The sequence below is a fragment of the Schistocerca nitens genome, chromosome 11, assembly GCF_023898315.1.
Source record: "Schistocerca nitens isolate TAMUIC-IGC-003100 chromosome 11, iqSchNite1.1, whole genome shotgun sequence".
Classification (NCBI taxonomy): domain Eukaryota; kingdom Metazoa; phylum Arthropoda; class Insecta; order Orthoptera; family Acrididae; genus Schistocerca; species Schistocerca nitens.
This window is the reverse complement of record NC_064624.1, coordinates 31765094-31783205: the sequence shown is the minus strand read 5'-3', so window position 1 is coordinate 31783205 and position 18112 is coordinate 31765094. Positions and strand designations below refer to the sequence as shown.

The 18112-nt window shown below is 41.8% G+C and overlaps 1 protein-coding gene across 5 annotated transcripts in view; it reads left to right on the top strand.

The window, feature by feature from the left end:
* The window catches only part of LOC126212951 (zinc finger protein 43-like), a 142182-nt gene that overhangs the window by 31722 nt on the left and 92348 nt on the right, over positions 1 to 18112 (top strand). For 4 of the 5 annotated variants that reach the window (XM_049940469.1, XM_049940470.1, XM_049940468.1 and 1 more), the window contains exon 3: positions 1324 to 1386. In XM_049940469.1, the coding sequence (XP_049796426.1) occupies positions 1324 to 1386 (63 nt within the window). Of the gene's footprint in view, positions 1 to 1323; positions 1387 to 18112 lie in introns of those variants that run through there. The other variant, XM_049940471.1, reaches the window with a different exon arrangement.

Sequence of the window (18112 nt, the reverse complement as noted above, 5' to 3'; positions counted from 1 at the left end):
GTATCCTGCGCGGCTGTACCGTACCCCATGGCGCCACAAGCTCCAAGGAAAAGAAATGACATACACCAGGTGCGGGGCAGGAAGTCAAAGAGGGAGCCTGTCATGGCTCAGATAGTATAATAATAATAAAATCATATTATTGTTATTTGTACTAGTATGTTAGTATTATTGTAGGAAGTTAATTAATAGAAAGATCAATTAATAACATGATGTGTCTGTACTCTTTCTATCTCCTGCCCAGGATCTCTCTTCAAGGCATCCTCTTCGCATACACGATGCTGCTTCATTATTTTGTCGATATGCTCTTTCTGAAAGTTAAGTGGTCTACTTTATTTCTATCAGTAAGGTGACTTCCAACCAAAAGTTATTCTTTGGCTGCTAATTATCTAACATTCTCAACAGATGTTGATATCAGTTTAATGATTTTCTTCTATGCTAGCACTGTTTCATTTGTTCTCATTCCAGCACTTACTTCAACATTACAGGTTTTTCAGTCTTGATATGCTGGTGCTGCTCCATAAGTAATCTTTCTAGAACTTTGTCTTCTTTTGAGATCAGTAAGTAAAACCCATAGTTCCGATCCTTAGAATAGGGCTTGTTCAGCCTGTCTGTAGCCTACACTCTTTTTGTACTGTTAGAAACGTACTTGTGCCACCAAAAGGAATTAATGAAGTTAGAAAAGTAGTAAGGAGTGTGCCAAGGTAGGTGTGTGTGTGTGTGTGTGTGTGTGTGTGTGTGTGTGTGTGTGTGTGTGTGTGTGTGTGTGTTTTAAAAATTTTATCGTAAATAAGCATTCTGTGAAACAAACGGTTTTGATGTAACTGTTCCAGACATTTTATGATTCTGATTGTAATAGTAGTATGAGTGATGTGGCACTTGACAGTCCAGTTCCTGCTTCCCCACACAGTTGATGTACACTGTATTGTGTCGTTTGATATGAACAACATTGATTTCATTGTTTGAGGTAGTAGCTGTGTTATTTTATTTGATTACACTACCATTATATGCATATGAAGATAATGAAGCTAGAAAATATGATTGAAAACAATGGAATAGAAAGAAAGCTGAAGTTGAAGATAGTAATGAATTTTAAAAGGTGTTGTCATTAATCAGTCTTAATTTTTTGCTGCCTCCCATTGAAATATACCATAGTGAACTCATCACCAAGAATTTCGAACTCAAAAGATAACAATTAACCAGAACTACTATTTAGTTGTTAGGAAGTATGATGGTTGGGCTTCATATATGTTATACATTTTATATAATATGGGAGGACTGTGACTGCTTAAATGTATTAATTACACTTTGTTATTTTTACCACAGGCCCAAGTTTACCCATTCAGCATGAATGTAAAAGAAGAGTTGGAGGAGGGTGCAAATAAAGAGGTAATTATAGAATTTATATGACCACGTGGAATTATTCATTGCTGAGTTGTGGTGGAAATAATGAGATGGTTGTCAATTGTGTGTGTATTCACTTTAGCAGTCCTGTGTTTACTTTAAGGTAAAGATGACAAGACTTAAGGTATTATAGTACGCCACAGGTTGGAAATGAGGAAACAGGTAAAGTAGAACATTTTGTTACAGTATACCCATATGGATTTAAACACTGCCTTTGAGCAGGTGAAGTAGTTTAGCTTGTGAGTTCGTAGAATTGCTTCTTTACATTATAAGCACAAATAAGAATTATGTGAGATTGCATTGATGAAGTTATATGAAAATTGGTACCAAGTCCCAAGTTTCAAGCTATGGTTTCCTGTTTTAATGAGTAGTTCTCTTAATAGTTCCGTGTATGTGAACTCCAGCATTGTATGTTTTTATTTGCCATGTGATACTGCTGTGACAGTTACAGAATTATTCAAGAAAAACCTACACAAAGTAGTGCAGAAAAGGGAGATGATCATAACCTTCTGAGTAGACTAAGATGTCTGTGCATACACTGCAGGTGTTGTGGACAGGCAGTCTTGCGAGGTACTTTTGAGCAGTTTTCTGAAAGCTGTGGTAAGCTGCTAGTATATTAGCCCACACAAAATTATAATACTTTAGACCTTGTAACTATGAACAGGTATGTCCTTACAGACGGTATTAGTGCGCAGAGGGGTTAGTGATCATGGTTCCAGTGCAACAACAATAGTAAATGAAGTTACTGAATCTTTCAAGAAGGCTAGTTGAATAGATTTGCTAGAAAGAGCAGGGCTAGTAGTTGTTAGCATCCCATGTAGGCAATGAGTGAATATCATTTACTTCCAGTATCATTTACATATAGAAATATTTGCAAATGTTAAATGGTCTGTACATCACACACTGAAAAAGTATGTGGTGAGTTATTGGATTACAGACAGAAAAGACCCACATGACAAAGTGTAGTTAGCAGATTCAGGTACACAAAAAATGGTGCTGAACTGGCCCATCCCTGCCATCCGAATTGTTCATTTATGGAACAGTGGTTTGTTGCACGTATAGAAAAAGGCAGAGGTCAATCCTGTTTGTAAGAAAAGTCACAGGAAATATGTGCAAAACTACAGACATACCTAGTTGGTGTAAAAATCTTCTTGAATGATTTTGTGATTCTGTATGATGGTTCTTGAAAAAAAAAATTCATCTGCAAGAATGGAAATGGATCCCATAATTACTGGTCATGTGAAACTATTTAGTCTGCTTATTCACAGTGCTGCCACAATGCAGTCAGCCTGTAAAGTGAGACCATAGTTCTGAAGCAGTATCTGTGGGAAAGCTAGCAAAGTTGATGTGCCTTTCAATGACTTAGCACTTCCGCTATGCAATTAGTCATTGCTTTATGCCTTAAATTACATGAAAACAGTAAGATAAATTAGAACTGAATGGTACAAATTGATAGGTGTGAGGTACCTGCCATTGCCACATTGTAAACTGTAAAAGTACCTTCTCTTGTGACGGTGTCCAACAGTCATAGCTAACACACAAAACATATGGAATGAAAATGAATGTTTGCATAAGTGCCTACTTATTTGTGGCAAAAAGTATTTTAACTATAGTTATATGTTGGCAAGATAAAAATATTATAGAGTCTGAGAATCCTACTTTCACTACTGTTTGGGCTTTACCACCAATAGCATAGGCTTTCATTTATTGCACAAATTTCATCCATATTCATTCTTGCCCTTTGTCTCCCCTCCACTCTTCTGACGCTACCATACAAGAGGTGTGTAATCTGTTTTTTCAGTGTACATTCCATGGCTTGCTAAATATTTCAAGGGTTTCTGCTCAAGGTTTCGGCCAGCTTTGTTCAAAGAGTATTTTGAACATGACAATTTTCTTGGAGGGCATTACATTCAGGAACTACAAATACATAAAGAATTTACTGTTCAATGTTTTGATGGTAGTATGGTCTTTACTTTTTATTCAGTCTGTTTTCTATATCTCTGCACTGACTAGCGTGCATTCATCAGAGGACCTCAAACTATTGCCTAGCCTAAAAAAGCTTGCTTTATATAGTGCATCCCAGACCTATCAAGTATTCCTACAATTCTCCACACATGTCTAGCAGTCTGCAGTCGGGACAGTCAAAGAATCGAAGCCTTTGGTTGAGACCCTCCCCTCACTCCAAACCAAAGGACTTGAATCAATTCTGGAAATGCTGATACAAGCTGTGTGCTGCAAGCACTCCATGTGTGGCTAAGGGGCTCTTGGCCATTTGTGCTACTTGTCCATATAAACTGAAGATCACATCAGAACCCAAATGATAGGCATTATTGGTGCCAACATGAGCCACAACTTGGAGACAGCTGCACCCTGCATGTTTGATAGCCACAGGCAGGACATTCTCCACATCTCGGATGAGACTCCCTGGCAGACATATTCAGTACAAGTATGATTCATTTCCAGGCCTGGACACCATTTCCCTAAGGAGTTTCATAATGAATTTAATGTTGGGGCTCCTGATTAACAAGCAATTCCCTCCCCACCTGTTGCTGTTTGGACCCTGGTGAATGAACACGTGCCAGCCTCCATATTCACTCTCTGCCTCAGTGCTAACAGTTACCACCCATTCCTCACCATTTGGTGAGGACAACTCTGCCACATTGGGTACACCACAAGGTGTCTTGACAGCAGAGCCATTGGGCAAAAAGATGGCACCTTAGGCATCCCATCTGACTTGCCAGATTATCAGCCACTGCTACTACAGTAGGCAGCAGCCTGAATGCTACTGAACATGGCAAAAAGCATCTTCAGCTGCTCTTTAGCTGAGGTCAGCTCCTCCATCTGCACACAGCGTGCACACGTTATGTCCATTCCAGCACTACTATTCAAGAATTAACTATAAAACACACAGAGAAAGCAGTATATGTAACTTGCTATTGTTCTGACGTTTCACCAGTGGAGGCTAATGCACTACTGCGCTGTGTAGTTGTTCATTCAAAAGAATTAAGCTGTGTAACAGACCGCGTATACACTTCAAAGTTACTAAAATTGGGATTGCACCTTTTGACTACAAAGACATGGAAGGAATGTAATCATAAAAAAGAGAGGGGGGAGGGGGAGGAGGAGGGGGAGGGAAGCGCTACATATGTATCTTGATTCTGAAACACCACCAATTAAATTACGGTGTTGTTAGCAGTCGAATAAAGTACTGGCTTAATCTTTGTTTTAAGTAACGGTAACGTAATGCGTACATGCTAATTGATTTTGATTGCTACGGGTGTAGTTTCAACCAGAATTTGGGTGCTCATAATGCTACATTCAAGGAGCAGAGATTTTTGACTAAACGAGGTCATGAAAGTTAGCCCGAAGTAAAGTTACATATTTTTGGTTAAACATAAATGGAAGGAGTCACTATCACTGCAAAATAAAGTTTTATTCATATCCAATCTTCACACGTCAAATATGCATGTGTTGTCTATTCTTTTGAACATGTCCAAGGGGACAGACAGTATTTTGATCGTGCAGCCACAATGACTCAGGGGACAAAGGAAGTAGAAACTTGGGTTGTCTGTGGGCATTAATTTACATAAATGGGGAGGGTTGCTAGACACTGTAAAGAACGATACTACTACTTCAATAGTACCAGGTGAGTTTCTCACACTTGTAACTTCGCAACTGCGAGAGGCAGCGAGGTTGAGCTGATCTGATGACTTTGACATGGTGCTACTTCCACGTTGATAGCTTTCTTTTTTATTGTAGCCACAGCTCCTTTTGATTCTGACATGTTAACTGAGCAACCGTCACAGCCTATACCCGCACAGTTCCGCAGGGACAGAGAAAGGCTTTCCATTCTCCTTAGAATTGTAGTACCTACACTTCACCAGTAACGCTACGCTCTTCATCTTGACACACTTGAGGTTCGTCATCTTCCACTACAATCCTTGTCTTTATTGATGTCAATAAACTCAAATATCTTTTGTGTAATTCACCATCACCATCAACATATCTTGCAGCTAAACTCAGTTGGGCTGTGTGTGCTATGTCCGTAGCCTCATCGAAGATTATGCTGTAATAATGAGAATCTTTGATTTCCTCCAGTAATCTCGATAACATCACTGTTTCACAGCATGAATTAAGTTCCTTACACGTTGTTTTACATATGTAAGCGGCATTTGCTTTAGTGGTCTCAAGGTGATGGTTTAGTTGCAACTCTCCAACGTTAATTCTAAACCTTACACGAGCTCTAAAGTTTCCCGTGTTACTCACTATACTTTCACAATCATTATCGTTTTCTAATAGACTCCCATCATCTGTATGACCACGCAGGGGAATATTTTGCTTTCCATGAAATATGATTGTTTTTATTATAGGTACAAGATGGTCTCTGTTTTCCCTAATGGATTTATGACATAAAGTTAGCATTCCTGGTTTAGCGATATAATTTTGCATCTGTTGATGTTTCAACATGGTACTCGAGTTGAGAGTGAGTCTCAAGGTCACCATCTTTACCAGTAAGTTTGGCAAATTTTGTTAGTGGTTCAGTCACAAGTTTCTTGGTGATAATGGATTTCTTTTCTCCAGCCATTTTACTATTCACAAAAAGTAAACAGTTAATGCAAAGAAGTCCCTTTGTAACTTGGGAGAACAACAACTGTGGATAGTGTTTAAAATGATTATTATGCAATTGTCTACATTCAATCCGCCCTTCCTTGTTGTGCTCAGAAGTAGGAAAGACAACCGTTTGCAGGTTTCCTTGGAGCTGTGAGAATCTTGTGTTTTATATCATCAGTAATATCCTGATGGTGATGCATCCTATTAATTGCTAATATCTGTGTGATTAAAGGAATCGGTCGATGAACTTCGTTGTGGAACTTTCGACAAAATGCTGGGCTCTGCCTTTACATCTGATGGGGTTTATGCGGCTGAATGGTGACTAGAATCATCAGATGTTTCTACTTTTTTCTTTATTACATAGCAATCCATTTTATTATATTGTTATGATGTAGGTAAATTATATGCAAATTATTCTCGAATAAACGCTTTATTCGCAATGAGAAATGCAACACAGGTACACTTAGCACTAAAACACTCTCCGCCATGCTCCCCATATTTCTAATATCACTAAGCACAATGCTGACTGAAGTCTGCAGTAATAACTAATAATGGAGGTGGTCACTTTTTATCACTTCCAAGTTATCGCGAAGATTGTAGCTTTCAAACTGACTACCTGGCAGCGACTCTGCTTGTCATATGTGGCTCGGTTCTTTTGAGAACATTCACTGCCAGAATGTCAAATGTACTTTTTTGTCCACTTGTAAGTCACACTGGTGATGTCCTCCCCCCCCCCCCCTGCCACCCCTCTCTGAGCTAACTTTTCAACAGGTGCTTGTCTAAGTCACATGCAGTGGCAGCTACAGCAGATTTAAGATGAACTTCGAAATTAGTAAATGAGTGCAAGGCTTCCACATTCCCACAAACAAGGAAAAGCTAAATACAGATACAGATAGAGAAAAGCGTACAATATTGGTTTCCACACAGAAAGATACAGTAAAAGGAAATTAACACAAATATATTTATGCACCTGCTAACACTGCAACTGCAGAAGTGCTGTATTTTTTCCGCTCACATTGTACCACTCAATTAGGTGTTTTTTTACAGCAAATGCCATGAAAATCTTTGTTGAGTGGTCCAAAAACAGAATTTGTTATGCCACTGCTTTTATAGGGATACATTTGAGATACTGGATATGGTGGATGCAGAGAAAGTCCACCCATAAGGTAGGAGATTTTAGAAAAATCATGGAAGAACAAATATGGATGTAACAAGAGGGAAATTGCTGTAAACTTAACTTTGGTGGCTTGCATGGATATTCACTGACAGCTATAATTGTACTAAGAGTGTGACTGCATCATTCCATTTGACTAGTAAAAGGGAGGGAGAGTAAACCAGCTGTGAATTTGTACTCTACTGCACATAAGACAGGTGATCACTGCTTTTTACATCAAAGGCCATTCCTTGTGCCTGTTCATTATCATGGAAAATTTGTCTTTAGTTTTGGATTCCTAGGACAATGACAGTGGGTGTCCAGATGGCATATGTGAGTTGTTTTCTGTGACTTCTGAAGGATTGCTAGTGGTGCAAGCAAAATGATTATATTCATTTTTATTTGTAAAGATTTAGGACAAATTCACAATTACATTCAATTGTAAGAGAATTAAATTTGAAACTTACATAGCATCCATAATTCACCACATCACTACCATGACTGACACTGGAAAGAAGCAGAAAGTTGTCATGATATCTTACATGTTTTATATTTTGTACAATAATGATATGGCATTGTTTTTCAGAATGAAGGAAGTTTTATTTAAGTGAAACTAGTGGACTTCTTGGCTTCACCTGGGTATGCATGTACACCAATTCTAACTCCTCGAACGCCATTACCTTTCACTCCATGTCCCCCCCCCCCCTCCCCAGGGGCCTTTTAGGGTGATTCATTGGCTGAAAAGGTCAAGGTGATGGTATACTGATGTGATGTGAAATCGTAGATCTCTTCCCTCCCCTCCCCCCTCCCTGTGGTGCTTAAAGTGCTGGAATTTGGGCACATCTTTGCATTGCAGCAGTAACCTCATCTGTAGAGACTGTGGATGAGTATCGCCTGCAAATGCCCCATGTGCCTCTCCCCCCATTTTTGTCGACTGTGGAAAGCACCATACTTTGTGCTCACCAGATTACACTGTTTTCTAGAGAGGGAAGAAGGAACAAGAATATAAGACTCAGGACAAACCAACTGACAAAGAGGCCAAAAGGACGTGCAAGCATTTGCCCCCAGCATGTACACAATGTCATATGCTACAGCTACAAAGACATTTCCCCTTTGCTGGTGGTACTCTTGCCTGTTACTCTTTCTGTAGTGAGCCCTCAGGGCCACTGAACCATCCCTGCCCCCCTGATCATTTGGGGGATCCCCTTTTGCTGCTTTTTCCACGCCTGCTTTGGGATCGATAGCTTTTCATCCACCAGGGATATTTGTCCCCACCTCCCAGCCTGAGATGAATAAGCTTCTTCTGGCTTCTCTTGCCAGGAAGGTGTCGTTGGGGACACTTCGTTCCCTGGGTTGCACTTACCAACTGGACACCAGCAAGTGGCTGAAAGAACCACAAACTGTTGGTCGCACTGCTTCATGATCATCTTTGCCTGAAACTGATTCAGAGAAGCCCTTGGCATCATCAAAATCCTGTAAGGAGAGAAAAGACAAGAAAAGTGTGTAAAGGAGGAGGACCAGTGGGCCCCCATATTAGCAGATCTGATCTGTTCAACTCCTGTGGCCAAGGCAGAGATTCCAGCAACCCCTGAGACCCTAGTTTGAACCACACAATGGTACCCGGAAAGGAGTTCGCACATATGTTCTGGATACACTGTATATCAAACTTTTGCCTCTTGGTACAGCTTTGGAGACTGTGGCTGTTCAGGTAAGTGCATTTCGGCATAGTACTATCTGCAGTGTGTACCTCCCTCCTGATGATAAAGCACCTCATGAGATATTGTTTGCATTGGTTTCTCAGCTCCCCCATCTTTTCTAATCTTGGGCAATTTCAATACATGTAACCCTTTGTGAGCTTTAACCATGATCACTGGCCATCATAAGGACCTCAGAGGCTGACTGGCACAACTTTCTTTGCCTCTTAAATACTGATACCCCCTCACATTTTGGCATGGCACACCAAGTTTTCTTGGTCATTAACATTTTCATTTGCAGCCCTTGGCTTCTCCCATCCATCCACTGGGGATTTCATGACAACCTGTGTGGTAGTGACCAATCCACAATCTTCCTGTCCCTCCCCCAGCATCATTGCCCTGGATGCATGCCCAGATGGGCTCTCAACATGGGTGACTGGAGTGCTTTTGCATTTGCTGTCGGCCTGGACTCTCCGCTGGATGGAGGCATCAACAAGGAACCCCAGAATATAATTATAGCCATTCATTTGGCAGCTGATTTAGCAATCCTCTGTTCCTCGGGCCAGCTCTGACAACAGAGTACCTTACCCTCCAGGGGGTCTAGAACTCTTTTGTGGATACGTGCGTGGCGAGCACGGGGCCCCGAGCCAGTGCAGTTCTCCTTCCTTTCCAGGCTGCCCTAACCCCCTTCCCCATCACTACTTGTCCCCGATCCTTCCCTCCCCCCCCTTACCTCCCCTTCACACTCCCTCTTCTTGGGAGTAATGTATTGAGCCTTCGTCCGGAGATGGACGTTTGAAAACTCCAGGATCCTGTTTCCTTTGTTTTTCTCTATCATCACGCTTTTTTCCTCTATTGGTCTTTCCCTATGTTCACTGTTTTCCTTGCTTTCATGCACTTACTTCTATCTCTGCCTCATTCTCCTTGCCCTATTCTCCTTGTCTTCTTCTCCGAGTCTTATTCTCCACTTCGGCGTTTGAGATTCTCTCTCTCTCTCTCTCTCTCTCTCTCTCTCTCTCTCTCTCTCTCTCTCTCTCTCTCTCCTTTCCTCCCTGTGCATGTCTGAAGGCCGACCCACGCGTTCTCACGCATAGCTGGTGATGGGGTAACGTGTATTCCCCGCCCTGGGTAGACAAGTAAGGCACGCATGTACCCCCTGGTAAAGGACAGGCTCAGGGAGGGGTGATTGCCTGAGCTGTTACCTTCCAAATGTGCCAATTGGTCCCTCTGCCGTTTCTCGGGAGGTGTGACCTGAGGTGTGAACAATCACCTAAGGTGGAAGTGCCCTCTGAGAGGGCCCCCACAAGGAAGGAGCGCACCATCAGAGACACTGGCAATCATGGGGGATTCATCTGCAATGGATTTCTCTTCTTCTTCTTCTTCTTCTTCTTCTTCTTCTTCTTCTACCCCCCTGTCTTTTGCCCAAAAAAGAAAGCTAGATGTGACTCCTGTTCCAAAAATTCTACTACCAGCACCGAAGTTTCTTGTTGTCACCAGATCTGGCAGTCACGATCTCTCAACAGTCAACCCTTTCGTCATTCAGAAGGGTGTAGATGCAATTGCAGGACCGGTGAAATCTTGTACTCGGTTGTGAAACGGTACCTTGCTGTTGGAGACAGAGCGCGCCTTCCAGGCCCAAAAATTACTTTGGGCCACTCTCTTACACACATTTCCTGTACAGGTGGAGGCCCACCACACCTTGAATTCATCGCGTCGCGTGGCGTGGTGTATACCAGGTCACTCGACGGACTAACAAATGAGGAGATTCTGTCTTTCCCCTCTGATCAGGGAGTGACGGCCATCCATCCGGTCATGGAAAGGGGCGACAAGGACCTAATACCGACCGAAACCAAATTCCTGACATTTGACAATGTGCAATTACCTTCACGAATTAAAGCGGGTCATGAGATCATTTCTGTTCAGCCGTATGTACCCAGCCCTACAAGGTGTTACAAATGTCAGCGGTTTAACCATACATGGCAGTCATGTTCAAATCCAGCTAAATGCGTTACGTGTAGCAGGGACGCCCATGAGGGTGACTGTCCACCTCCATCCCCTCGTTGCATCAATTGTATGGGCGACCATGCTGCCTCCTCTCGCGACTGCCCTGTCTACAAAGATGAGAAAAGTGTACAGGAAATTCGAGTAAAAGAGGTGTCAGCCTCAGCTTCTCGCAAGTTGTTCAATAGCAGAAAGCCCACTGTGCTTCCGGCAGATACATACAGTACCGTTCTCACCTCTCCTGGGCCTACCAGGGAGGTAGCTACACAGACATGCAATCTAACATTTAGCGATTCGGTCGTCAGGTCGACCAGTGCTAAGATCGCCCGATCAACGTCTCCTCTTCGTCCCACCAACCCTAAGGCTCAAACATCATCTGCTATAGAGTGCTGCAACGCGCAATGTTTGACTGGACATGGCTCGCCTGTTGACGGGGGGACCAAGCCGCTCGTGTCTGGCCCCATATGACTCGGCTCGGCCACGTACTCGCCCCATGTCTGTTGTCCAGATTCCGGACACACGGGTAACCGAGCATGACCGGTCACTGCTGACGTCTCACCTCACCTCGCAATGGCTTGCTGCACTGTACTGTACAAATCCAACACCTCTCTCTCTCTCTCTCTCTCTCTCTCACACACACACACACACACACACACACACACACACACACACACACACACACACACACACACACTGTATTTATCTCTGTCTCTCTCTCTCTCTCTTAATACAAAAGTAACATTTCCAAGAACGATTCTATGACACAGATAAATACATAAAGCACTTGGAAAGTAAAATGATATTTCAATACAATCGCAGATAGGAGACGTAGCAATTTTATCTCTGGAAGTGATCACAGTCTCTCACAAATGAAAGTCAAGGCATGATTTTTAATCCTTTGTACTTCCTCTTAAAAAATGCATATCTGTTAGTACACATCAATTACGCTAGTTAATTATACATTTAAAGTGTATCACAATGAAACTGCCTTTAACTGCAGTAATTGCTCACCTGACAGTCAGTGTCATTGACACTGCACATTTGTTGTAGTTTGTGAAACCAAAGAAGAACTAACAGGATTGTCGGTTCTTTTTCGCCTTCTAATTCATCTGTGGCCTTTTTATATGGTCTCAGAATCTGCGCAATTTTTCCTGTAAGCTCATTATCATATCCTCGCAATCTGTAAGCGGAGTCCTTTTCCGTCAGCAAAGCAGCGACTTCATTATACTGAGTGTGTAAGGATTCCAGAACAGTGTACAAGCTGTTCCAGCGTGTGCAGACATCTTTTCTTAATGTACCTTACAAAGCATTTTGCAGTATTTATTGTTGATGGGATGTTCGGGGCATGATTTAACAAGAAGTTATCTTCATCGAAAGTATGGCTAAGTGCTGTGTTTATACAATGAGCAGCACCAGGAATCCTTTCATGATTTTCCAAAGCCTTTATTACATTAGCAACCTGGTCGGAGACAAAAACAAAACTATGGAACATGTGCGACGAAATGTCCCAATCAGCCATCCTCTCTTCAATTTCTTTCATAATATTTACTCCCGTCTTCTTAACATCAGGGAATTTTGTTGTAAATGAAACATTGTTCACAAGAAACCAATCTGTGTTAATGTAATGTGTTGTAAGCATCAAATAGTGCACCTCAGTCCACATATCAACTGTTGCAGCACTTATTTTATTAATAACTTCCGCAATAACAGAAGGCATTATGCTGCTTCGCATTGCATCAGCTTCTTAGATTAGATTAGATAACATTAGATTAATACTTGTTCCATAGATCATGAATACGACACTTCGTAATGTTGTGGAACGTATCAGGTTAGTAAAAGATGTCTTTACAAGATGTTGCATTACACAAAATATTGCATGACACTAATGTTTAAGTTGTTGTTGTTGTTATTTTTTCCCCCTTAATTTATATCTAAAAATTCAGCAAATGAGTAGAAGGAGTTGTTCTCTAGAAATTCTTTTAATTTATTTGTAAGTGTTAGTTGGCTATCTGTCAGGCTTTTGATGCTGTTTGGTAGGTGACCAAAGACTTTTGTGGCAGCATAATTTACCCCTTTCTGTGCCAAAGTCAGATTTAACCCTGCATAGTGAAGATCATCCTTTCTCCTTGCGGTATAGCGATGCACACTGCTCTTACTTTTGAACTGGGTTGGATTATTAACGACAAATTTCATAAGTGAATATATATACTGTGAGGATCCCTAGATCATTAAATAGATGACTGCAGGATGACCGTGGGTGGGCTCCAGCAATTATTCTGATTACACATTTTTGAGCAATGAATACTTTTCTATTCGATGAATTACCCCAGAATATGATGCCATACGACAGCAGTGAATGAATGAAAGTAGGCATAGTAAGCTAATTTACTGAGATTCTAATCACCAAAATTTGCAATAACCCTAATAGCATATGTAGCTGAACTCAGATGTTTCAGCAGACCATCAATGTGTTGCTTCCAGTTTAGCCTCTCATCAATGGACACACCTAAAAATTTTGAAAATTCTACCTTAGCTACAGACTTCTGTTCAAAGTCTATATTTATTACTAGAGTTGTGCCATTTACTGTACAGAACTGTATATACTGTGTTTTATCAAAATTTAGAGAGAGTCCATTTGCTGAGAACCACTTAATAATTTTGTGAAAAACATCATTTACAATTACATCAGTTAGTTCTTGGTTTTTGGATGTTATTACTATACTTGTATCATCAGCAAAAAGAATTGTGGACAGTTGGGAATGTGAGTCTCACGGGAAGCGTGCAAGGGATAAGTCCCTGCAGTCGCGCTATTCATCTGTATCCACGGTGGCTCAGATGGATAGAGCGTCTGCCATGTAAGCAGGAGATCCCGGGTTCGAGTCCCGGTCGGGGCACACATTTTCAGCTGTCCACATCGAGGTATAACAACAACACCTGTCAGCAGCTGAGGTTGTCAGTTAGTCATCATTTATTTCAGGGAAAAGCTGCACGGTCATCAACAATAACTGTTCTTTCGAGAACAAGTTACTGTCTTTGTATATATAGAAAAAGAATTAACTTTGCATCTTCATCAGTGTGGAATGGTAAGTCATTAATGTATATCAAGAACAGTAAAGGACCTAAGACCGAACCCTGTGGGACCCCGTACTTGATAGCCCCCCAGTTTGAGGAATCAGCTGTCGTTTTAACATTACATGAACCACTTATTTCAACTTTCTACATTCTTCCAGTTAAGTATGAATTAAACCATTTGTGCACTGCCCCCCTCAAACCATAATGATTTAGCTTATTTAAAAGAATTCCATGATTTACACAATCAAAGGCCTTTGAGAGCTCACAAAAAATACAAATGGGTGATGTCCGGTTATTCAGAGCATTTAGTATTTGATCAGTGAAAGCGTATATAGCATTTTCTGTTGAAAAGTCTTTCTGAAAACCAAACTGACATTTTGTCAGTACTTTATTTTTACAAATATGGGAGGCTACTCTTGCATACATTACTTTCTCAAAAATGTTTGATAGAGCTGTCAGAAGAGAGATTGGGCGGTAGTTGTTGACATCCGACGTATCCCCCTTTTTATGCAATGGTTGTACAATTGCATATTTCAGTCTATCGGGGAAAACACCTTGCTCCAAAGAGCTATTACATACGTGGCTGAGAATCCCACTTATCTGTGGGGAACAAGCTTTAAGTACCTTGCTGGAAATGCCATCAATTCCGTAAGAGCTTTTACTTTTCAGTGAGTTTATTATTTTACTGATTTCAGAGAGAGAGGTTGGTAGAATTACAGTTGTTTCAAACTGCACAGGTATGGCCTCTTCTATTAGTAGCCTTGCCTCTTCTAGTGAAGATCTAGATCCTATCTTCTCCACAACATTTAAAAAATGATTATTGAAAATATTTTCAATTTCTGATTGTTTGTTAGTACACTTGTCATTCAGTTTTATGGCACTAAAGTCTTCCTGTGCTCTTGGTTGCCCTGTTTCCCTTTCAATAATATTCCAAATTGCTTTAATTTTATTATCAGAGTTACTGATCTCAGACATGATACACATGCTTCTGGACTTTTTAATAACTTTTCTTAGTACCACACAATAGTTTTTATAATATTGAACAATTTCGGGATCAGTACTCCCTCTTGCTGTCAGATACAGTTCTCTTTTACGGCTGCAAGATATTCTTATTCCTTTAGTTAGCCAAGGTTTTTTATATGTTTTCTTGGAATTATGTTTAACTATTTTCTTGGGAAAACTATTTTCAAATACCCTTAAAAATGTATCATGAAATAAGTTATATTTCAAGTTTGCATCGGGGTCTTTGACATGTCTGCTTATAGTAGAGGGATGTGGCATGACACCTGCCACGTTAACTTCTCGTAATGCGCACCTAGTTGTATTAATTCTTGACATAGTTCTCTGAAACCTTTACCGGAAACAGCATTAAGAGGTCTCATGTCTTTAGCACACATTGCAACACATTTTGCTGTAATATTAGTTTCTATTATTGCCGGTATCCCTGAAGGAGATGTATCTTCGTAAAGTTTCCTGCAACTGTGTGTCTTTAAATGAGGGGTTCCCTACTGGAAATGCAATAATGTGGAGCAGTTAATGCACGATACGTACCCAGTAGATGCACTGTTTTTGTCTACAACCAACAGAAATGTACTCCATACTTGGCTTTTTAGACCTTCCCTTTCCTTCAATGTGTAAACATTGGTTTCAATCTTAGGTCTTACTGCACTGGCTTCCACAAGCTGCATGATTACAGACACACACACACACACACACACACACACACACACACACACCACAAATGAGAAGCCCGTACTGGCTGCAGTCTCTCACAATAATGACACGTGTAATGTGTTTGAAGCTACATGCTACGTAATCGGTCACGGATTCTATGTTCCGTCACCAGAGCTAGTGCGGGCAGCCTGCCCAGTTAGCAGCCTGCCCAGTTAGGTGTGTGCTCACCCCATCTCGTATTTCATGTTCGCGTACTTGGTCATGCAGGACTCTAATCTGCTACTGCTAAGATGAGGACCTCTAAATCAGATGCTTGGACCTTCAAAAAAGAACCGACACGCGAAGATTTCTTGTGTACACAAATTTCACAGCCATCAACTGTTCTTTCGACAAAACATAATTCTTCAAAGAAGGCTCATAGAAAAGAGTTCTCCATCTTTGCCAGGCCGCATCGCTGGTAGCCGATCATCTGTCCTTTCACCGGTGTAGGAAGCTGCCCCTCCTGGCCAGCTCAGGAAAGTGGCAGACACAACTATTTAGTTGATAGACCATGACTCACCACCTATCAATTGCAGCAGCAGTGCTCCCTTGAAGCCAGGCCCTCAGCGGCCATCAAGGTGACCCTTTCTTGTTTCTTCTTTTTCTTTTTGTTTTCATAATGGCACTTCTTCAGTGGAACATTGGCGGCATTCGGTCCAACCGAGAGGAACTAAAATTGCTCCTTCGAATGCACTTCCTGCTTGTCATAGGTCTAAAAGGAATGAAGTTGCACCCATGTGATCGTATTGACCAGGCACACTATACCTCCGTGTATTTTGACCTACCGCCTGTGGCAGGTATTTCTGCTCATAGAGGGGTCATGTTGCTGGTTCGGGATGATGTCTACTACAATCCAATCACATTGTACACAGATCTGCAGGCAGTTGCAGTCCGAATTAATCTCCCAACTTTCACATTTCTCATTTGTACTGTTTACACTCCATCGTTGTCTGCCTTTACTAAGGCAGACATGATACAACTGATTGCTCAGCTTCCTACACCATTTTTGTTGGTTGGAGACTTTAATGCCCACCATCTCCTTTGGGGCTCTCCAGCATCCTGCCCCAGAGGCTCCCTCTTGGCAGACCTTTTCAACCACCTCAATCTAGTCTGCTTAAATACTGGTGCACCTACCTTCAGGTCACATACCTCACAGACATTATTCTCACTGCTGCTAAATACTCCATCCCTCGTACTTCCTCTTCTCCACATCGAGTCCCAGTCCCCTGGTGGACTACAGCATGCAGCGACGCTATTTGTGCTTGGTGACATGCTTTACGCACCTTCCAACGCCACCCTACATCTACATTTATACTCCGCAAGCCACCCAACGGTGTGTGGCGGAGGGCTTTTTACGTGCCACTGTCATTACCTCTCTTTTCTGTTCCAGTCGCGTATGGTTCGCGGGAAGAGCGACTGTCTGAAAGCCTCCGTGCGTGCTCGAATCTCTCTAATTTTACATTCGTGATCTCCTCGGGAGGTATAAGTAGGGGGAAGCAATATATTCGATACCTCATCCAGAAACGCATCCTCTCGAAACCTGGCGAGCAAGCTACACCGCGATGCAGAGCGCCTGTCTTGCAGAGTCTGCCACTTGAGTTTGCTAAACATCTCCGTAACACTATCATGGTTACCAAATAACCCTCTGACGAAACGTGCCGCTCTTCTTTGGATCTTCTCTCTCTCTTCCGTCAGCCCTATCTGGTACGGATCCCACACTGATGGGAAATACTCACGATAGGTCGAACAAGTGTTTTGTAAGCCACCTCCTTTGTTGGTGGACTACATTTTCTAAGGACTCTCCCAATGAATCTCAACCTGGTTCCCGCCTTACCAACAATTAATTTTATATGATCATTCCACTTCAAATCATTCCGCACGCATACTCCCAGATATTTTACAGAAGTAACTGCTACCAGTGTTTGTTCCGCTATCATGTAATCATACAATAAAGGATACTTCTTTCTATGTATTCGCAATACATTACATTTGTCTATGTTACGGGTCAGTTGCCACTCCCTGCACCAAGTGCCTATCCGCTGCAGATCTTCCTGCATTTTGCTACAATTTTCTGATGCTGCAACTTCTCTGCACACAACAGCATCATCCGCGAAAAGCCGCATGGAACTTCCGACACTATCTACTAGGTCATTTATATATATTGTGTAAAGTAATTGTCCCATAACACTCCCCTGTGGCACACCAGAGGCCACTTTAACGTCTGTAGACGTCTCTCCATTGATAACAACATGCTGTGTTCTGTTGGCTAAAAATTCTTCAATCCAGCCACACAGCTGGTCTGATATTCCTTAGGCTCTTACTTTATCAGGCGACAGTGCGGAACTGTATCGAACGCCTTCCAGAAGTCAAGGAAAATAGCATCTACCTGGGAGCCTGTATCTAATATTTTCTGGGTCTCATGAACAAATAAAGCGAGTTGGGTCTCACACGATTGCTGTTTCCGGAA